This window comes from Perissodus microlepis, chromosome 23, assembly GCF_051167445.1.
Source record: "Perissodus microlepis isolate ML-2025 ecotype Zambia chromosome 23, ASM5116744v1, whole genome shotgun sequence".
Classification (NCBI taxonomy): domain Eukaryota; kingdom Metazoa; phylum Chordata; class Actinopteri; order Cichliformes; family Cichlidae; genus Perissodus; species Perissodus microlepis.
The window spans coordinates 41,354,366-41,377,707 of record NC_140482.1 but is presented as its reverse complement, the minus strand read 5'-3'; the positions used below and the strand labels follow the sequence as shown (position 1 = coordinate 41,377,707).

Genomic DNA, 23,342 nt, shown 5'->3' with positions numbered 1-23,342 from the left:
GAAGATGCAAACCTGTTCACAAACCAGTGCTTCCACAATACTGGGAACGTAGGAATGTGGCACTAGGCCTAGCAAACATCAACACAATTACTTAGTTTTTCCTTTGTAACTATTTGAAGATTACCTCTTACTGTGTGATGTGCGCAGGCTCAGTACAAACAAAACACAGGGCTCTGTTTCATTCAGAGCCATTGTTTTATTTTGATAGTGTGGGACGACATTCCCCTGAGTTGAGGACAAAGTAAAAAACGAAGACTTTTAGTGTAAATACAAAGTTATAAGTCAAACTGAAATGAACATTTGATGCTACATTTTCATAACAAAAACGTTTCATGTGTCAAAAATCTAACAATTTTACAACTGAATAAATATACAGCAAAATACAAAACTGAGCACTTTTATTTTATTATTCATTTAAAATATACATATTTTATATTATTCCAGCTTTCTGGATGATAGAAAGCTGGAATAATAGCCTTTTTTCCCACCTTGGCTCATCTGGTGACTCATATGATCAGTATTGGGTTAGCAACCTTCAGGACTTACTCCACACAGGACACCCACCACTGGGGTTTATTTCCTGGGAGTCTCCACCAGTTGCTTTAAGAACCGAAGAAGCGTATTAGATGTGATGTGCAACGTCTTCACAATCCTAAAGATGTCCAGCTGCCTTCTTTCTTGAGCTCTTGAGACTTTCATCGCACACAGACACACCGGTCACAAGAAGCAGACGGGTCCCAATGCCACAGAGATCTCAGAGACAAGCTTGGAGACACTGCTCGTCTCTACACCCAGATGTCTGACAGGAAGTAATTCCATATCTCCTTGAACCCTGACAAACAGCTCCAGCTGGAGAAGCAGCAGACAAAAAGCAAACACAAGGAGATATGTTCAGTTTGTTCTTCCTGCATTCATAACTAATTCCAGAGACTAGACCCTTGTGCATGGCGAGGGAAATGATTTTTAGCAGCTGTATGGTATCTCTGAGCAATCTCAAGTCTAATATTGTTTTATTAAATCTCCTTTATTCCCATAACTATAAAACGTGTGCAATTTACCTTGTAAGGCTATCGTACAAAAGCTGAAATTAAAAAGTTCTCATAGTTCAGACAGTGTTTGATTTATTTGTACCAATACATGACTTATTTATCTTTTGGAGACTGGTGTTTCCTTTCATAAATTTCCATCGCAATAAAAGGACTCTGACACAAATGTGATGCATGGTTCCTGAAAGTAATCGATTCCACTTCTTTTTCTCAGACGCCTTATGTACAACAATGTAAAACTAATGTGTTGTTTGTATTACAGTCACAGTTATAGAAAGCTGCTGGCAACGCCCCCAAAAAACTGTCACAAATCTTTTAGTCTTACCTCAGAGTGTTTTCTGGACACTGTGACAAAGTGTGAATCGATTTCTTTGCCAGAGTCTCCCAGTAAGTGGATAATCTGACTGGCTAAATCATCTGTGGCAGCAGTACTCGTCTGGTTTTCTGTACAGCTGAGAGTGATGTGCTGGAAAGATGAGTGGCTGTGTAACCGCAGAAACTTTAGCTGGACAGCTTCCACACCAGGGTAATCAAACTATCAGAAAGAGCATTAATGTTAGAAAGCACATCTAGAAATAATAGTTTCCTTAATCTAGCCACATATTATTTAATACTTACTTTTTGGTGGTGAGTAAACCTCTCCACATATGTCCTCATCATTTCTGGGTCCCTCCATATTTTAATCTAAACAGTGGGATATGATGTATATTTTTGAAGCCATTCATAAAAACACAAGATTTTTGTAGTAGCATTAATCAGAGAAGTAAAAGAAACAATGGCTTTATTGGCCTGGACACACACACACACACACACACACACACACACACACACACACACACACACACACACACACACACACACACACACACACAGGTAACGTTAAGCTTCACAGGTGAAAATGACTGAACCTGTGAGTAAAGAGGTTCTATGCAGGTTGCTCCACCTCCTGTGAAGTTACAGAAGACCTTCAAGGCATCACAGGGACAGCCTTGGTTCGGGTCCATGTAAAAGTAACCTGAAAAAAAGTTGAATGGAACATACTGAAATATATAAGGGAAAACGTAATAAAACAGTCATCAGATACTCACCATCATTTAGATGTGGACGTATGAGTCTCAGCTCATGGCAGGTGGTTCCAGGATCATCTCTGGTGCCCAGGGGCCAGCTGAAGAACTCTGCTTCATCTTCTTGAGACCATCTCCTTGTCACTCTCCTGGGCTACAGGAAAACAGTGTTCAGCATTCACTCAGTCATCTTAACATGTTTTACTTTTAAAGCTCGACTGCAGAGCAAATGAGGACATTCTGTGACTGTATATAATGTGCACGGAATAAGAAAGCTTGTACCAACTTTTTCTTGCCCTTCGCTTTGCTTCAGGATGCCGGTGCTTTGCTTTGAACTCTGTGCAGTTTGAAGACTATATTTTTTAACAGGTCTTTGCTTAGGCTTCCATTTGCCAGGGGCTCCTGGTTTTCCCTGTGAAAGGCATGGCATGATACAAACTTTCAGGATATTTGGAGAAATGAATCAAGCTTTACATACAAAACAAATCTCAAATCAATCTAGCATGTTGCATTTGTGTTCAGCGATCAGGTCCAAAGCTTCTTCGCTCATATTGTGTTTGCGAACTCTTACTTGAGGTCCCGGCTTGCCCTTCGTTCCCTTTGGACCTCTCGTGCCTCGGACACCTTTCATTCCCTGTAGTGGCCCAAACACAATTCAGCAATGAACAACATTGAATACAAATTGACTAATGCTAAGACTTAAACATTTATAGAAATACAAAGTCAGTCACCCACTTTCACTCCAAGGTGGCCCTGTAACAGAGACGAGTGTATCAAACAAAGTTTTTAGGTTACAACATGACAATTTTTTAAATATTGTTCAGTAAAACTTCACTAATCAAGATATTTTAGTCATTACAAAAAACTGAACATCAAAGCAACTTACAGGGATTCCTGAGAAGCCTTCCTGCCCGGCTGGACCACGAGGACCAGTGTCCCCCTGTAGTAAATGGTTAATTGATTATTATTAATACAAATAATTAAAACAATGCAATAATGGGAGTAAAGCGTAACTGACCTGTTTCCCCTTATCACCCTTTTCACCTTTAAATCCCTGCAAACCAGGATTCCCCTGATATACAAGTCAGACATGTGGTAGATTAATCCAAAATCCGCCTTTTTCATTTAAAGCATTTTATATTTAAATTAACTACAATTCACCTTTAATCCAGGTGGACCTATTGGTCCACGTATCCCTGTATCACCTGGGAGACCCTTTGTAGAAAGAAATTAAAAGAGTTACAAATATACAAATATATTTTATATGAGATTCTGACATATTGAATGAATATATGCACAAAATATGTAACTGACTCTTACCTTCGTGCCAAGACTTCCAGATTCACCTTTCTCTCCTCTCAGCCCTGGAATACCCTGAACCAACAGCAGCAGATGATGCAAATGTTCACACTAACAGGGGTAAGGTTTTTATTAGCGATCACATTCTGCTCTCTAATCATTTTACCTTTGGCCCAATTGGTCCAGGAGGCCCATGTGTTCCTTTTAGACCACTCTTACCCTGAGATATTTAATAAGACCTTAGTAAGAACCATTTCAACAATGCATTACATCAAACATAATAAAAAAGACAAATTTATAAGCACCACCATAATATAATAGTAAACGTGCTTATAATAGTCACCTGAAATGTATAAATGATTGCTTACCTTAACCCCCCCTTCTCCAGCGTTTCCCTTAATCCCAGGAGATCCAGGTTTTCCCTGCAAGGTATGCAAGTATTTAATACCACATAATGCAATAATCCGTAAGAAAAGCTTAGCTGCAAAAGACTTATTTCATTTGTAATTGTGCAGATTTGCATGTCATTCATTTCCTTAGAAATTACCGTCTTGCCAGGCCTGCCTGGTGTTCCAGGAGCTCCTCTGTGACCAACGTCACCCTTTGAAGTTAGCAGGGGAAAAAGAAATTAATGAAAAATTGTGAAATGTGTTAAAATCAATTTTAGTAAGGCAAACTTTCTTACCGGATCTCCCTCATTACCCTGAACTCCCAGCAACCCATCCAGACCGCTCAGTCCCTGAGAATATGATCGCAAAAACGAGAAAAGACGATCAAACGAAATGAGCATTGTTGGTGTTTCGTGTTAAGAATTGCATTTGTTAGTTGGGATGCTTACAGGTTTTCCAGGTGGTCCAGCAGGTCCTGACCTCCCCAGCAGGCCTTCAGGTCCCTACAAAAGAGACAAGAAACTTCACCGGATGAAATCAAGGCCAAAACCGCTTAACCTTTACTGTTAACATTCATTGTTTATTATTTAATTCAGAGTGAATCATTAATTAGGCTTTACAGAAGACTGAATAATTAATGTGTGTTTATCAGACACCCAGTGTGAGTAAGTAAAGTTTATTTAGTGCTTTTCACTGACATAACAGTCACAAAGTGTTGAACAACAATTAAGACACCAGATAATCATGTTAAAACAGATAAAAAAATAGCATCAAATTGGTAAGACAGCATAATACACACCCAGTGCATGTGGGATTTATACTATCCATATATGTTGAAATAAACTATATTTCATAATAGTCATAATAACTAATCTTGTAACTCCAGTCTGAGATGTGAAGGGACACTCGGCTTAAAACAAAACTCACAATTTGCCCAGCAGCTCCTTTTGTCCCTTTACTTCCTGGCTCACCACCTTTTCCCTTCAAAATGAATTCAGTGACATGAAAGTTGCATGAAGCAGGTTAAAAGTACCTTCACTATGATAGCTTTATTTAACCTCCTAAGACCCAAACTCTTTCATGGCATGCATTTTTAATTTCTCTTTGCCATCTGGGCTGATTGGGACCTGATAAATGTAAAAACAAAGAATTACGTGATTTTTTTTTTACCTGATTTTTGTTTCTGACAGAAATGAGATCCACAAATTAGGACATTCGCTTTAAATTTCGATAGAACAGTGGCAGCATAATATCCTCGTAAGTGTATTTTGTATTTAGTATTTTGGTCGAGACAACCCAAAATGTGATGTCCACATATGTGGATGCCAGGCCCTAGGAGGTTAAGGGAATTAAGAAACTGTTTTAGAGTTACATGGTTTGAGCCACGCTTTCTTCTTACCTTTGGTCCCTGGATTCCTTTAGTCCCTGGAGGACCAGGAGGGCCACCAGGTCCAGTTTGACCTTTAGGACCTGGAGAGCCTATGACCCCCATCTTCCCCATTGTACCCTAAAATTACAGTGAAATATACTCAGAAATTTCTAGAATCACACTATAATAGCAACAGCTTAGTATAGAAATGTAATTTTTGGAATTGAAATGTGTCAGATGATCCGGTAAGATCATTTAGTCATTTATGGCACTTACTATTAAGTATTAAAACTGCAATTTAAATGTTTAAGAATGCTCTCTTACCAGTCTTACCACTTTCCCTCGTGTTCCAGGCTCGCCTTTTACGCCTTTCATACCTCTGATGCCCTGGGAAACAAAGACAGTTATGCAGACACATGGCCTCACTGTGTTTGCACACATGATATTAAATATGCTTGACCAAATTTATTATGGCCACAGAGTGAAACAAATAATGAAATCTAACCACGTCTCCCCGAATGCCTGGAAGACCCAGCATACCCTTTTCACCAAGACTGCCCTGAATTATAGAAAAACCAACAGAGACAGTTAAAAACCAGTGAAATCTTTTAGCTGGACAGTTAACATGTGTCAAAGGTACAGTATACCTTTGCTCCAGGGGCTCCACCTTTACCTTCAGCACCTCTCTTGCCAGGTAATCCCTAAAAACAGACACATAATGTATAAATAACTTACATATCAATGAAACAACTAAACCTTTTTTCACATTCAAGCCTAAATTAAGTTATATATTTTAAATATGCTCCACAATATGTCACTGTTGCCTATCGACGGCACGTTATTAGGTCCACCTGTTCAAATGAGATTAACACAGACATCTATTCAGCCTGACACCTGCTGAAGTTCACACCGAGCATCAGAATGGGGAACAGAGGGGGTTTAAATGACTTTGAGAGCAGCTGGTGACTCAGACTGGCTGATCTGAGTCTTGTCCCCTTCAGTCAGGGTCATAGCTCGAGCCCATGACATTGTGCTAGAGGTCAGCGGCGCATCAGGGGAGACTGTTTCGAGCCGATAGCAAGACAGCACTAACTTAAATAATCACTTGTTACAACGAGGTATGCAAAAGAGCATCTCTAAATGCAAATGGGCTACGGTAGCAGGAGCTTACACCAGGTGACACTTCTAGAAGCTAAGAACTGGAAACTGAAGCTATAGTTTGCATGCGATCACCAAAATTGGACAGTAACTGAATTCTTGCATGTCTATGAGTTCACTGTATTCAAATGAAGAAGAGGCACGTCATGGATGTCCAGCCAGCAGATCTGCTATCATGTTAATATCAATATATGTTTCCAGCACCTTGTTGAATCTACGCTACAATCATAGTTGTTCTAAAAACAAAAGGGGGCTGATATTAGTACTTTAAGTGTACCTAATAATGTGTCCGGTGAGTGTGTGTGATTTAGTTAACATTTTTAACTCAAATTCAACACAAACACATCGAGGTGATACCAATATCAAACATTTAGTGTACATTTTAGCACACAGTAAGAATAATAATGGAAAGTTAATGTTAGGTAAAGTAAAACGTACAGCTGGTGACGGTCCAGTGGGTCCAGGAGGGCCCATAGTACCAGGAGGACCCTGAAAGAAAAACAGATATAATAATGTTGTTCAGCAGCATTATAGTCAAACATACATGTTCTGTAGAGACATATACACAGCACATGTTGTTAACATGACTGAAGCAAACAGAGTCCCCCTCAGGTACTAACAGCGAGTCCCTGGAGCCCCTTCTGGCCTTTCGTTCCTGCTGCCCCAGTTTGGCCTCCAGCTCCAAATGGCCCACGAGTGCCTGATAAAGCCCTGGTGCCTGGCTCACCCTGTCAATAAATCATCATTATCACTATCAGGTTTTCACTCAGACATTTTGTTTACAGGCAACACCAGTTCTCAGGTCTTCTTCATCATTGTTTCTACATGTATGAGTTAAAATGACTGACCTTGAGTCCCGGGGGCCCCTGCTGTCCTCTATCTCCGGGTGCACCCCTGTACCCCTGAGAAAATCACATGTAGTAAAGACAAGGCAGAGGCGATACACAGTCTTCCTTATATTTGCTCTTTTTGAATTAATATCCCTGTATGGAAGTCAGTGGTGTTACAGTATTCCAGTAAACTATACTTTAGGATTACTACATACCCGTTTCCCTTGTGGCCCCTTCGGTCCCTGTGAACCTTGGTTTCCTCTTTCACCCTCAGACCCCTTTGGTCCTTTCTGCCCAGGAGGTCCTGTGTTTCCCATAACACCCTGAAATCACAGTTTTATAAGTAACACAATTTCCACGAATGCTGTAGTAAACTGATAGAAAACTTGGGATTGATATTGGACTCACAGATAAGCCTTTTTGGCCGGCTGGCCCTTGAAATCCTTTCTGTCCATTTGGACCCTAAAGACAAGAACAACACTCAGTTTGTCCTGTTTCATGGGCTCATATTCCTGAAGTTCCTTTGATTTTCTTTCTTTCTCTTGTTTTATCTGTGCTTTCTGTACTCTTTGCATCTCTAGTTTTCTTACTTTAGGTTTTGTTAATTTTATGTTAAATGGAAATTGAAAACAGTTGAATCCATGACCAAGCTAATCAATCTACCTCCTCACCATCGAGACCAGCAACTCCCTCCTGCCCCACAGGTCCTCTGGATCCCTGAACACAGGACATGTAGAGACAAACAGAAGAAGAAGAACTGTGTCTTAAGTTACTTCAAATGACACGCCATTATTGACGTGCACTTGCATACAGCTTTTTCTGAATTTAAGTAGGCAATAAGATACTTAGAGAAGCTCAGAGGTTCACCTTATCTCCTTTTACACCGCCTGATCCAGATGGCCCCTGACTTCCATCTTTACCCTGCGTGTTAAGAAATTTAAGATAATAACAGGGAGATAATATAAAGAAACATCCTATCAAAAAAGGAAGACAGCTCTGTCTTAGTGAGCTTGCAGTTTGGTAGAGCAGGTTTTTTCTACCAAATGTATTTTGAATTTTAATTTCAGGGGATGTATTTGCTTCATGGTCAAAGGAGCTTGTGTGACCGAGAAGCTTCTTCAGTTCAGAACTGAAGAAGCTTCTCGGATGAGAGGTGAAACGTCTTCAAGTAACTTAAAGAAGTCCAGACGCTTTTCTTTGCAAGCTCCTTTGACTACGATGACCTGGATGACTGAGAACCTTCACAGACATATTTTCTTCATGTTCATTATACCAAATACTGCATAAATAATTGTTCTATAATTTGATGCACAACAAAGAAGAAAGCAAAGATTATAATTCAACGTTACTATTGGTACATCGAACTGCTCGGCATTAATGCCAAGGCATAATTTTAAAAAGCACCTTTCTGTCAGAGATACCTTGAAAATTAATAATATTAACAATATCTCACAAAAAACGGTGGCAAATTGCCTGTATTTGCCTGAACAACCATAATATTCAACCAAAAGTCGTCAAATTATAATGGTGAATGTGACTCGGATCCATCTTCTCTTTTGAAAAGAGCAGGGTTAAAACCATGAAAATTAATTGTACATGCGTTGGCTTATCAAAGTTTTCGAATCAGTTCAAATGCAGTGTAAATGAACCCGACATCGTCATCCTTGCAACAGGTCTGTTGACACCGGGCTCGACTTGGTCTGGTGACTGACCCAGAGAAACTAATTATGAGCTCATGGCAAACTGGAAAGAAAGAAAGTGTCTGTTCGCTCCCGAGTGTTTCTGCAGTTATCACAAGAGGACTGTTCATCCTGCAGTTAAGCAAAACTGCAGAGAAATTAGCATGAAGGCTTTGTGACCTTTCACGTGGCTGACAGTTGACTTGATGAACAAAGTGTGACTAATGACAGGCGGTCCAGACTGATTCACTGTCATGGTTGAATGACTGTTATCAGAGCCTGATGCTTGTGTACCCGAGGCAGTCAGGCTTGATGGAGGCAGCATAGGTGCAGATAGCTGCTAAAGAAAAAACATACTGGTCAGTTTGTAAGGATTCCTAAATAATCTGCACTTGTTTGAAATATTCTTTTCTAGCTGCTGGCCTGTGCTTTTGTGTTTTGGACCCGGTGTTCTGAGTCTGGGATTTTGGGTTTTTCTAGTTTTGTATTTTTGATTATTTTCCTTGTATCCCTGTTTTTTCATGACTCTCTTATGTTTCCACATCTGGCTCCTTTGTGTTTATGATTTGTAACTTGTGTCAATTTAGTCTTGCATCCTTTTCAGTTGTGCCTCTCTTCCTGTTTTATTTTGGTGACTGTTCTTCTCTGTATCCTTTGTCTTGGTTAACGTCCTCCACAGTCATTATCTCAGGCTACGTTCACACTGCAGGTCTTAATGCTCAATTCCGATTTTTTGATCTAATCCGATTTTTTTGTCTGCTTGTTCACACTACAACTAAAATGCGACAGCAAACGCGCTCTAGTGTGAACGCTCAAAGCGGCCCGCATGCGCAAAAGAAGACGTCACACACAACGCGCTCTGTTTAGACCCAGAGCAAACAGTATTGTTTGACTGATGGCCCTTAATATAAAGACTTCGGACTTCACGTTTCCCAATTTTTGCTTTAAGTTATTTTGTTATTTACATAATAATGTAAATAACCTAATAATGATCCTTATTGCTGTTTTAGAGGAGCGGTGCTTCAAAGGATAGCTGCAGATTTCTGTCAGAATCTGCAGATTATACAGTACAAATAAAATGTTCACGTTGTCTTCCCAACAGTTTCACTGGATGGCCAGGAAGCGTTCACGATGTCTTCTCCGGCGCTGATAATTGGCGTCTGTCTTGTGTCAGTGACGTAAAAGACAGATTTAATGCGACGTGACCATCAAACAGCAGTCGCTTTCTAAAACATCGGATATGTATCGGATTCAGTACCACATACGAAAGTGACCCAGATTGGATTTGAAAATATCGGATTTGTGCCGTTCACACTGTCACACCATGATCGGATATGGGTCGCATAGGGTCAAAAAAAATTGGATTTGATGCGCTTTCGCCTGCAGTGTGAACGTAGCCTTAGTTAACCCCAGCTGTGTTCCTACCTGGTTTTTTATCTCCTCATTATGTAAAATGCCTGAGTTCTGTACACAGCCAACCTTGACAGTTATGTTGGACAGACTGACAGAGCTTCAGTTTGTGTATGAAATAAAACAATTAGGCTCCCAAACTTCTAATTATATTTGAAAACAAAAGCAAAAAAAAAAACCTTACAGAGTAACCTGTAACTCCAGGAGGACCAACTGGGCCTTGTGGACCTTGACCGCCTGGAAGACCACGGGGCCCAACTTCACCCCATGGTCCAATGTTGCCATGGATACCCTGTTGGATTAAAGTATGTTTAAAAAACAGAGAAAATCAAGTGAGAAGTTCATAGACTAAAAATGTTTCTTGGTTTTATACAATCTAATTGACGTCTGTTAGTTAAATACTCAAAGACGTTCACATGCTGTGTGTAGAAAACACACACGGCTGCAGTCATGTGAAAAACAAAGCCCACGCTCGGAGCTTCCATAGAGTTTAAGAGTGAAGGTAGCAGCAAGCTACTGCTCATCAAATGCACTTGATTAATCAAGTGTGACCATCTCTATAGAAGCAGATGTTGGTCTGGAGCATTCAGGTGTGTGCTAACAAATTAATGCCACAAACGTTTGAATTTTTTGAATGCAATACAAACAAATTGCAAGTACTACATATTAGACTCAGTTAGCATGTTGAATATTAAAGTTAATAACAGTCAAATTAGAAAATCACTAAACAACTGTGGCTTATTTGGAAGAGTTGTTTTGCAAAGCTGCATCAGGACAAACAATAAGCATTTTAGAACAATGACCAGATGATGTTTGGCCATTATGCACCGCACCACAAAACCAACCAGATCATATCAGCACAAAACACTCATAAACAATGTCGGGCAGGGTGGTGGAATGATGATGACGTGGGCTTATTTTGTAGCCACAGGACCTGAGCAGCTTGCAGTCTTTGAATCATTAACTCCTCTATACACAAAAAAGATTGTGAGGCCATCTGTCGAAAGCTTGGCCAACACTGGGTTCTGTAACAGGACAATAATCACACAATAAGAACTATGGTGCTATGGTGGGACCATTAGAGAGCTGTCCATAAACAAACTGTCACGGTTCTGGGTCATTTTTAACCAGCATTTTCAGTTTCTTGTGTTTTGGTATTAAGGTTTGTTCTGATTCTCGAGTTGTGCTGTTTTGAATATTATTATCCTATGTTTCAGTTATATTCTGGTTAAGAGTTTAGTTTTTAGGTTTTGTTCTTGTGTCAAGTCTGTGCCTGTCATGTTTCCTGTTTTACTTTGAAAGTCTGTGTCTCATGTCAGTGTGCCCAGTTTTGCTTCCCCTGTCTCGTTAAGTCTGATTTCTCCCCGCTGTGTCTCCCTCGTGTCTCTCATTCCCCTCATTATCCCTCAGTGTATTTAACCCCCGTGTTTCTCTTTGTCAGTGTCCCAATCACACATGTCTGTGTTCTGTCTGCCAAGTTATTTCCGTATATTCAAGTTTAGTTTTCTCTCGTGTCCAGCAATAAAGCTGCCATCCTGAGTTTAAGTTCTGCTTCTGCGTTGAGTCTGCATTTTGGGTCCTTTCCTGCCTCCCTGCACACAGACTATGACACAAATGGTACCAAACCTCAATGAATTGAAGCAACCTTAAAATAAAGTTCACGAGAAGTTGGACAAAATTCCTCCACGACACGAGAAACTGAAAATTATACAGAAAACTATTACTTCAAGTTACTACTGCTAAAGGTGGTGGCACTTTATCACAGGACTGCACAGAGTCCAATAAAAAGACGTTCTTTTCCACACACCTGCCTTCATCTAATTCTCTAATTAACTCACAAACCAATGCTGACGTGTAGAAACTCAAACCGCTGACCAATCAGTGCGTCTGACCTCCTGGGCCACAGCATTCTCACATTCTCAAACATGAAGACATTTACCACAATAAAATCAAAAGCATAAGTTGACCAAAAGAAAGTGTAAACAAAGGACTGGATGAACGTTTTGTATGGACAAATAATTAAAATGATCTTACAGGAGCGCCTCTGTATCCCTGTGGTCCAGGCATGCCCATCTCTCCCTGGAGAATGACAAGAACTTGACTTTAGTAAGAAGTTAGAGAAACACTTATAAATAATGAACAGGCGATAGTAGAAAATAAAAGGGACTAATTCACTTACTCGGGGGCCTTGTATTCCTTTCGGTCCCTCCTCTCCTCTTGTACCCTTCACAGCACAAACGTTATCATAGCATATGAGGAGCTAAATAACTGAGTGACTGATAAACCTGCTACTTAGTAATGAAGATGTGAGGCTCATACCTTAAATCCTTTACTTCCTGTTAGTCTGCTGGGGCCTTGTTTACCTACAACCCCCTAAAGGAAACATCAGGATTGGATTTTTTGGTCTGGCTATAAAGAAAGTACCACAAATTCCAGAGAGTCTACATTCGTATATCATCGTTTGGGTTGAATTTTTAAGGCTTCATTATTTTCTTTCAACAAACACAGGAGTACTCTCCATACAGCTGCACAGTAACATACTCTCCTTCCTGGCTGTCCCGATGTCCCCTTCGTTCCTCTGCTGCCAGATTCTCCCTGGAAGTCGAATGACACAACGCTATGATCCTAACGTCACATAATTCACTGTGCTGAGTGATCACAGGACGCTGTTGTAAAACTTTAGATCCTCATCTTAATAAATAAATGAATTCATTTATTACATTCACTCCCATAGTCTCCAAAAATACTAACCATGTTTCATGAAGCAAGAATTTAAAAACTGCCTTACACTCTTTCCTACAGGGCCTTGGAATCCAGGAGGTCCTGTTTTTCCAGGCATTCCCTGTGGAAATGAGAACACGAGATAATAACTTGTCCCACTCCAGGATAAGCAAATGCAGCTGTCATATAACAGGACGAGCTCACTTTAGGTCCTGGAGGTCCGACCTCTCCATTCACTCCATTTGCACCAACAGGTCCCTGAGCCAAAGATCATATTAGTTCATCAAATATCTGTGACCCTGGTAATATTACTGCTCAAGTATCATTTCTGACAGATTAAATAATAATAATAATAATTATAATAATAATAATAATAATGATAATACATTTTATTTGAAAGCTTCTTTCAAAACACTCAAGGTCACTGTACACAGTAGAATAAAAGCAACATAAAAGCAAGCAGTTTACAGAATCATAAAAGCATAATACATAAACAAATAAAATAGCAGAGTGGAGAGGCTATGTGGGATAAGCTATTTTGTACAAGTGGGTTTTGAGTTTGGACTTAAAGAGAGAGAAGGAAGAGATATTTCTTAAATCAGGAGGTCGGGAATTCCAGAGTCGTGGAGCAGAGCAGCTGAAAGCCCTGCTCCCCATGGTGGCAAGACGGGGAGAGGGGACGGAGAGTGAAAGGGAAGAAGAAGATCTGAGACAACGAGATGGGGAGGTGATCTCAACCAGATCAGAGAGATATGGAGGAGAGAGATGATGAATAGCCTTAAATGTGTACAAGAGTATTTTGAAATTGATGGAGATGATACGGGCAGCAGATTTTTGAGTAAGACCAAAAAAAAGTGAATTACAATAGTCAATCCGTTAACTATTAACCTAAAGAAGAAAGGATCAAATCTGATTCTGGAACATTTAACCCATTTTGTTCTGTAGGAATAACAAACCCATAACAATAAATACATAAAAAGAAAAATAATTCACATTAATAAGGGAGGCTTCTGTTCCAAAAACAGCACATGGTTAGTCTTACCGAGGCTCCACGACTGCCATCCTGCCCCTTGTGGCCCAGATGACCTTTAAATCCCTGAAAAATGAAAGAAATGTCTCATTTTTTCTATTTGGTTTTTCTAGTGTGAATAAAAAAAGGAGTTAACAATTTTATTTATATAGCACGTTTAAAACCAGGGGGTACACCAAAGTGTTTCACAGTAAGGAATAACGGTAAATGATTACACTGAACAGTAAGTCATTAAAAGAAAGTAAAATAGAGAAAATAGAGAACAAACAAAAGCATAAGTAAGTAGAGATCAGAGATGATTATCCAGAGAAATGAGTATCACTGCAAAAACTCAAAATCTTAGCAAGTATATTTGTCTTATTTCTAGTCAAAATTATCTCATTACACTTAAAATAAGACAAAATCAGCTACAAAGCAACGTTCCAGTAAGATTCAGGAACTTGTTTTAAGACAGTGAATCTTGAAACTAGAGAAAAACTAGAGAATTTTCACTTTTTCATTGGCAGATTTTTTCACTTAATACAAGATATTTTACCTTGAAATAAGTGAAAAAATCTGCCAATGAAACAAGTTCCTAAATCTTACTGGAAAGTTGCTTTGTAGCTGATTTTGTCTTATTTTAAGTGTAATGAGATAATTTTGACTAGAAATAAGACAAATATACTTGCTAAGATTTTGAGTTTTTGCAGATACAGCAGTTAATGAGTGGTGAGAATTAGTGAGTCGGAAACGCAAGGTTGAATAGGTAAGTTACCAAGCTTGCTTTAAAGGATTGAATGGAGTCAGAGGCACGAATGGTAGCAGGAAGACTATTCCAGAGGTTTGGTGCTACAGAGGCAAAGGCACGATCACCCCTAGTCTTCAGGCGGTGCCTGGCTGGGCCAGAAGTAACTGATGGCTGGGAGTATAGAGACTGAGGAGGTATATAAATAGTGCCATCATCTGGATAGTAGCTTTAGCAGATGTCATGTGTGGTGGATAGATCAATTCTGTTTTAAAGTTATAAACATGTGTTTCTCTACATGTAAAGCATGATCACCTTCAGGCCTTTTGAACCCGGCATCCCCGGGACTCCAATCTTCCCCTAAACAGATGGGGTACACAATCAGGTACAAACACAGTGTGAACTCTTTGACATGCCTCTGTTTAATGCAATAGTAAGAGCTTTTTCAATGCACTGATTGGTCGACGCCTTCAGTCACAGATGTAAAAAAACAACAATTAACAGCGCAGTCATGCAAGTACAGAGTAAGAACTTTAACCATATAGGAACCTTAATACCAGGTTCTCCTTGAAGTCCCCTCTCTCCTGATGTCCCCATATGTCCCTGCAATAACAAATAAATACATAAATAATACTATAGCCTTAGCACAAACATAAGTATCTATACTGAACGTGTTGTCACTTATACTCACAACAGGACCAGGGATTCCAGAAAATCCCGCTCGACCTTCCCGACCCTTTGACAAGAAGTATGACTGTTAATGGTTAAGAAATGTTACAACACTGCTCCCTCTACAATACTACAGTTCACATATTTTTGGAAATATTAAAAGTAAGAAAAAGCTGAAAAACACCTCCTTTGCAATTTTATGTTGACTTTTTTAAAATGTCTTTTAAATACCAAGTTTGGCATCTGATCTTTAAGGTCACACTGAGATATGCAACATTCTGTCAAACTAAATTTCTGTGCAAATATATTGATTTATTTTAGTGCTGTCAGCCATAACTGCATTAACCCGTTAAAAAGCTAACCGCGCTAATGTGTTGACGCCATGCAGCCCCACGCACGGGGTGATCCGCGGTAAGTCGTTAACGGAGATTTGCCGCGTTAATGCGGTTATGGCGTTAACGTCATTTTAACGAGATTAACGCTGACAACACTCATTTATTTTTATAGATATGAATTATTCAGACTCCTTACCTTATTGCCTCGAGGTCCAGGACTTCCTTGAATACCAGCTGGTCCTCGGTTTCCCTACATCACATCATATTTGCGCAACAAAATTCACTTTTCAGCAAAGAAAAGCAGTCAAGATCAACAGATTCAACTATTTGCTCAAACTCACCTTGGAGCCATCTTTTCCCTGCTTCCCTGGCTCTCCCATGATGCCATCAAAGCCCTACAACATTGGATGAAGATATGAAATAAGATCTGATATTACAGAAGCTTTAGCATCATAAGTGAGCATGTTTTTTTAAATATATATTTAGTTTTTACACTCACAGCGGGTCCAGGAAGTCCTGGTAGCCCTGCATGTCCTCCAAGTCCTTCAAGTCCCATTGGCCCCGCGTCCCCCTTTGATCCCGGTTTACCTGGAGGTCCACGAGGACCCTGAACAAACAAAACAAGCTGATTAACAGATTCACTGATCTGATCAGTAAACCAACCACAGACCGGACAGATGGACAAGAAAATTACCTGGGCTCCCTTGAATCCTGGATCCCCCCTCTCACCTCTCCTGGATTTGACACCCTGGTGGTGACAGAAACACATAAGTAAACAGAAAACAACAGCTCAGGAGACCAAAAGGGAACATCGATTAATGTCATGCATTATAAAGGTTGTAACCATTTTAGCAAGAGTGAGAAATTAAATTCTTTTAAGTAATCTTACGGGATCACCTGAGGATCCAGGCTTTCCTGGATTCCCACTGGCTCCCTAAAATAAGGGGACATTGCTCAGGTAAACTCACTACAGCGTAAACAAACGCTGCACAGCACACTTACTCTTTAGCCTAATTATCTTACGTTTAGTCCAGGTGGTCCAGGTTGACCTATTTCCCCTTCATCTCCTGGATCACCCTGGTGAAATGTAAAAAACAGAAAATTCAAACGGCAGTGACCCGAACTGGTAACTGCGTGCGGTTCACAAACCAGTTTGACATTTTATGTCTTCAAGTATACTCACAGTGCTACCTTTAGGACCTGGAGGACCATTAGGGCCTGGGTTTCCCTGTGAGGTCATTGATCAAAGTGTTTTACTCACAATTAATTTTTCAACATTTTACTCCTGAAAAGATTTACTTAGGTTACATTGGGTTTATCTTCCTACTGTCTTTTTTAATCAATATTATCTCATTTTCACCTTCCTTTGTTCACAAACTACACGTGATCACACCAAAAACGTGCAACTTTCATTTACCAAACGCTGAATAACGTGTTGGTTGTTTCACACGTGATCATTTCATGCTATACAAAAGCTTTACTAATACCTGAGGGCCACGAACACCAGGAAACCCGACTGTTCCATCCGGACCGGGCTCTCCCTAAAGCAATGCACGTATGTTTGGACATTTACTGAGGTAAGTCACAAAGTCTGCTAGAAAGGGAGCAAATATAAATGTTTTCTCACCTGTGACCCAGCTGCTCCTCTGGGGCCCATTTCACCCTGATGACCCTGACAGTTTAAATAATTGCTCTATAAATGTCTTTAAAAAACAAACAAACACCACTTTGAATTTGTTTACTTTACTTACTGTTGGTCCTGTAATTCCTCGGACACCTTTTCCTCCTCTGGGACCCATTTTGCCCTGAAAAGAAGGCAGATTAATAGATGCTCATTAATAGTATCTCATGTTTAATTAAAAATAATTTTCAGTGTGATGGTTTTGTAGGAGGATATAACTTACCGGAGGGCCTCTCGGACCACAGAAGCCTAAATCCCCAGTTTGTCCCTGAAAACAATGAAAAGCAACAATGAATGCAAAGTAGAAACAGTAGAATACCAACACGGATCATTTTTTCTATTTGTGTGACACTGACCGAAGGCCCTGATGGTCCTGGGAAACCAGGAGGACCTCTTGCTCCGGACGTGCCCTGTAAACATTGGACTTTTCAGATGTAGCTTTAAAATGTACATAATTTGAGAGCAATAATTAATTGAAGTCATCTGTTTTACAAATATTAATTAATAAAAAGCAACTTTTTGAATGTGCTGGGAATGGAGCTGGTCATCTGAGCTTACTATGTAGCCAGGAAGCCCAGCGTGGCCTCTGACTCCTTTATTTCCCTGTAGGCACAAAGAGACACGGATCAGAATCTCGTGCAGCCCTCCTGCAAAACGACAGCACTTCTACAGATGACTCGTCTGACCTTGTCTCCTTTCTGTCCTCTGGGTCCCTGTGACCCCGCCTCGCCCTGATAACCCTACAGGCAGAGAAAATGTTTGACTCTTAATATAAATCTTTGACACTTTAACATATACAGTTATAATAGTGTGAGTAAGCTGCACAAATAAGTGGCTGTCGCTGAATGCAAAGGGAGACAGATACACACTCACTGGCCAAATCATTAGATACAGATTTCTAGTGGTTTCATGGTTCTGGGTCGTTTTGACTCAGCAGTTTTAGTTTCTTGTGTTTCGGTGTTTTTTCTGTATTATGTTTTTTTTTTTTATTCTTTAGTTTTCCTGTTTTGAACATTGTAATCCTAATTTTCAGCGTAATTCTGGTTAAGAGTTTTGATCTTAGGTTTAGTTCAGTGTCTAGTCTGTGCTTGTCATGTTTCCTGTTTTACTTTGAAGGTCCGTGTTTCATGTTAGCGTGTCCAGTGTTTCTCTCCCCTGTGTTGTCCTCATTCGAGTCAGCTGTGTCCTCACGTGTCTCCACCTCTCCTGATCACCTCATGTGTGTATTTAAGTCCTCCGTCTCCCTTTGTTCATTTGTTCAAGAGCTCATATTACCCCAGTTCTTCAGCAGCTTCACTGGTTGCCCGGAGAAGCCAGGATAAACTTTAAAATCTTACTTCTCGCATACAAGTGTATCCATAAATCTGCTCCTTCCTATTTGTGTGACCTGCTTCATATCACCACTGTTTCCCGCCCTCGTCTCATCACTGTGGGGAACAGAGCCTTCAGTCGCTCTGCTCCTCGGCTCTGGAACTCTCTTCCTCCAGCTGTTGTGGCCGTTTTTGTTGAATGTTTATAAAACACAATTTGTATTCATTTTTGTTTTTTCTTTAAAGTTGTAAGAATATGCTGACCTAGTTTTGTTATGTAAATTTGTAATTCATTTTATTGGAAAAGTTTTTGGAAAGTGATTGGTTTATTGGCTTATGGACCCTCCCATTAATCAGGGGATTAAGAGCACCTGGAGGGGTGTGGTAAAGATGTTTTTTGGTTGCCAAATGCCTGATGGGAAGACGGGAGGGTTAGAAAATGATTTTTTTGACCACTTTTGAAGTTATTAAAGCAAATTAAGTTAACTTTTCGTTTAATTTTAAGTTTTAAGAAGTTATTTGGTTGATTTTTGTTTCTAATTTTCCATGAAATAAACGGCATATGATTTTTAAACAATGGAGTCAGAAGTGCGTTCTAAAACAAACCTCCCGTTGCCACCCACGGCCTTTTCTTGGACTTTTTTGGTGTTTGGAACATAAAAGGCCGCGACACCAGCCATAAGAAATATAAACTCTCTTCCAGTATTTAAGTCACAGCTCAGTCAGAAGTTCTGTTTTGCAATTTTAACTTATTTTATGTATTTTATGACTATTGCTCCTTTTATTAATTTTGTTCTTTTGTAAGGTGTCCTTGGGTTTTTGAAAAGCGCCCTCAAATAAAATGTATTATTGTTACTATTATTATTACTATTGCCGCGTCGTGCCAGCTGTTTTGGCCACTTTGTTTCAGCCATAATAAAGGCTCGCCTTCCGTTTAAAGTTCAGTTCCGTCTTCTCGCCCGTGTCTGCTGCTGGATCCACCTCACTCAGTCCACTCGGTCCGTGACAGGTTCCCCTTTTGCCTTCAGAACTGCTTTAAATCTTCATGGCAGAGATTCAATACTGTATGTGAAACATTCCTCAGAGATTTGGGTTCTTACTCAGCATCACACAGTTTATGAAAATGCGTTGAAAGCACATCCAAGATGCGAATCTCTCGTTCTACCACATCTCAAAGGTGCTCTGTTGGATATAGACCTCGTGACTGTGAAAGCCATTTCATTACATCGACGTCCAAGAAAACAGTTTGAGGTGATTTGAACTTTGTGATGGCGAGTCAGTAAGGGCTGGGCATGGTCAACAACAATACTCAGGCAGGCTGTGGCACTCAAACGATGCTCAGTTGGTACTGAGGGGACCAGGTGAGCCAACAACATTATACCATCCTGAACTGTTGATAGAAGGCAGGACGGATCCATGCTTTCTACCATCTGATAGGTGAGACTCATCAGACCAGCCGACAGTAATGGCAGCTGCTGTGGTCTTTTTCTGTAGCCCGTCTCTTTCAAGATTCGACTTGTCCATCCAGAGAGGTCTCCTACGTACCTCAGGCCTAATAAGTAGTTATCTGAATTACTGCTGCCTTCCTATCAGCTCTGCGTAAAGACTAGAGATGGTTGATCAGGCGTTTCTGAAATACACAGACCAGCCTGTCTGGCACCAACAACCATACCATACTCTCAAATAACCTTTCTTCCTGATTCTGAAGCTCAGTTTGAACTTCAGCAGGTCATCTTTACCATGTTTACGTTCTTAAATACACTGAGTTGCTGCAATGTGATTGGCTGATTAGATATTTGCCTTTAACAGGCAGTTGAACAGGTGTATCTAATAAAAAGGCCAGAGAATGTATGCTGTCTATGCACGTGCATGCTAAAGACTCCATAGTTATAATCCTGATAACATTGTAAGTTCAGGACAATCTTACCCACTCACCCAGCTCCCCTTTGCTGCCCTGCTCTCCTTTGTAGCCTTTGGGACCCTATAAGGACAACTAAGGAGTTAATTCCCCAGGCACCAGTATGACTAACTTAAATCCATACATGGAAGCTAAAAATAAATAAATACATGTTTTCCAGGAGATTTACCTGCTCTCCAGGTAAACCTGGAGGGCCCGGGTCAGCATTGTGTCCTGTGGTCCCGTCTCTTCCAGGTCGGCCCGGGGGACCCAGGATACCCTGTGGACCAGGACTGCCCTGGAGTACAACGCAACATGTAAAGTAGGTAGAAGAATAATCATGAGACATTACAGAGCAGAATTACAGACAATAGTAGTAATATCTTTCCTCTCTATTCAATATAAATTTGCTTCTACCCAGAATTCCTATTATTACTAAAATATATCCAGGAAATATTAAAACCTCTGTCCTGACCAACCACAACAAGCCAGCATCCACTTAAGCATCATATTAATGTCTTAATCCACCATTTACACTAATTCGATTAGATGCGTGGTCATCTAATCGAATCACTTCATCACTAAATCACTTTAAGCATATTTGCACTGCAAGAGACACTTACAAATGTGGATTGCACAACACTGGACATTATATTTCTTCATTTCCACTTAATACGTGTACAGCTGCTGTTATTGTGTATATATATTTATATTTCTTCATACATTCTTATATATTTATATACTGTGTATTGTGTATTTTGCTGTACAGTTATTTTATTTTCAACTTTAATTTTTACATTTTATTTTATTCCTTCCTAGTTAAATTTACCCTTTTTAATTTTCATATTTATTTCCTATCTTATTCATAGCCTTTTTTTTCTTTAGGTCACGAGCAGTTGTGTAAGCATTTCACTGCATATCATACTGTGTATGACTGTGTATGTGACAAATAAAATTTGAATTTGAATTTAATATCGTTAGAATAATATATAAGTTATCACCCTACTGATCAGTCCTAATCACGCTAAAAACCACTTGATATTTACACAGTCAGCTGCTTTGACCTAAACATTAATCATCTCATTTTGCAATATGTGATTTGCCTTACACTTATTTTTAGTTGTCATGATGCGAGCCCCATGATCCTGCACTCAAGTAATCAGATGCAAAAAAACAAAAACAAATCAGAGAAACGTACGATGATTCCTTGAACTCCTTTAGGTCCTTGCTTTCCAGGAATTCCAGGTAGTCCCTGGAGAAAAAGTAACCACTGGAGTCGAGTTACAGTCCTTTATTTGTATTGTCATGTAAAACTTTCAAGTTGAATTTAACCATAATGTCTTTGTCTACTTACAATTGGTCCATCATCTCCAGGAGGTCCGGGAGGACCCGGAGGCCCTTTAAGTCTCTGAGAACAAAAACACACAGTGTTACAGCTCAGGCACAACATGTCTTTATTATAACATTAAAATGAAAATGTGCAAAGAATATTTTTTTGATTAACCTAAAAAATAATCTTCTCAGAGTACCAAAGTTCAGCTGCTATAAGAAAGGAGTTACTGTAAAAAGTCATTTTAGGTGCATTCGTGTTATAAAACAAATGCCTACCGGCCACGAGGACACCAGCTTTTTGTAAATTTGCTTTTTCTGCAAGAAAACAGTGAAGAATGGATTCTTTTAATCATGATTACTGAGCGTTCACACACAGAAAGAAAAGCTTATTCATACTTACTCTGACAAAAACAAACTTTAAAAATAATAACACAGCAGTGGTAACTATAAGCTCTGAAACAATTAACGATTTAAATTGTCACAGTTATAAGAACGCATCCGTCAGACCTTTTGACGAGCAGTGAAAGTGGACAAACATGTGATATAATGAAACACAAGCAGACACTGAAAAATTAAAGATCCAATAACATTAAAACTGCTTATATATCGTAGTCAGTACAAATGAAACAAGTCAGTCTCTTCTAGATCACACATGAAATGATTCAGTGGATCCAGAAGGATCACGTTTGTATTTTCCCGTCTCTCAGTTAATCTGATTTCACTTATTTCAGTTCTCTATATATTTGTCAAGCAAAAGTATCTTATAATGTTAAAAAAAATTAAAAAAAAATGACACATTCAAGAAATAAATATATTTAAACAACACCACTAAAACTAACACTTCTTACATTTGCTAAGCAGAAGAATGTACATCTCCTGTTTTTATTAAATATGCTCAGTCCTGGAACATGTCTGTTAAAATAGTTTTAATTTCATCAAACACAGCAGCAGCTCACCTTGAAAGCCTCCCACTCTTCTTCAGAAGTTTTAAACACAACAATAGCCGGCATCCCAGCGGGACCAACGGGGCCTCTGTATCCAGTCTGCCCGGTCCTGCCCATCACGCCTGGGTATCCCTTAGAAGACAAAACCCCCAAAACAAAACCATTTTTGTCTTATAGTCCAGCAAAAACAAGAATTTGACATTTTACTTAAAGTTTATTAAAGATTCATGAAGACAATTTACCACCAAGAAAAATACAACAAAATTTGTGCAAACACGTGAATGTGAAAAGAAACCAACAAATCTGCGCCTCAGAAACTAAAAAAGAAGATTAACGCAATTGTAAGCCATGCTTCCGAGCTCATTGCAATATCTATTTATGAACAAGTGCTTAAATTACACCAAGATGAATTTTATTAAGTTTAATTTAACACTCACTTTATCTCCCTTATGTCC

At 39.6% G+C, this 23,342-nt stretch overlaps 1 protein-coding gene across 1 annotated transcript; it reads right to left on the bottom strand.

Annotated features, from left to right (window-relative positions):
* Positions 1–176: 176 nt before the first annotated feature.
* On the bottom strand, positions 177–22,922 carry LOC146362218 (uncharacterized). Its single transcript, XM_084922146.1, has 60 exons — positions 22,900–22,922; positions 22,220–22,258; positions 21,966–22,019; positions 21,810–21,863; positions 20,802–20,909; positions 20,650–20,695; positions 18,091–18,144; positions 17,963–18,007; positions 17,761–17,814; positions 17,628–17,672; positions 17,475–17,528; positions 17,351–17,395; positions 17,211–17,264; positions 16,907–16,951; positions 16,747–16,800; positions 16,613–16,657; positions 16,418–16,471; positions 16,223–16,330; positions 16,065–16,118; positions 15,920–15,973; positions 15,411–15,455; positions 15,269–15,322; positions 15,035–15,079; positions 14,008–14,061; positions 13,170–13,223; positions 13,033–13,086; positions 12,786–12,839; positions 12,564–12,617; positions 12,424–12,468; positions 12,279–12,323; positions 10,429–10,536; positions 8,023–8,076; positions 7,819–7,872; positions 7,564–7,617; positions 7,371–7,478; positions 7,174–7,227; positions 6,946–7,053; positions 6,764–6,814; positions 5,815–5,868; positions 5,673–5,726; positions 5,492–5,554; positions 5,198–5,305; positions 4,726–4,779; positions 4,248–4,301; positions 4,095–4,148; positions 3,957–4,010; positions 3,778–3,831; positions 3,576–3,629; positions 3,431–3,484; positions 3,272–3,325; positions 3,129–3,182; positions 2,997–3,050; positions 2,846–2,863; positions 2,682–2,744; positions 2,397–2,522; positions 2,135–2,264; positions 1,955–2,061; positions 1,665–1,730; positions 1,372–1,581; positions 177–849 (listed from the first exon to the last, which is right to left on the bottom strand). Exons 3-60 carry the CDS (start codon positions 21,977–21,979, stop codon positions 718–720), a joined length of 3,753 nt encoding a protein of 1,250 aa, XP_084778272.1. The 5' UTR covers positions 21,980–22,019; positions 22,220–22,258; positions 22,900–22,922; the 3' UTR covers positions 177–717.
* Between the last annotated feature and the right edge of the window lie 420 nt (positions 22,923–23,342).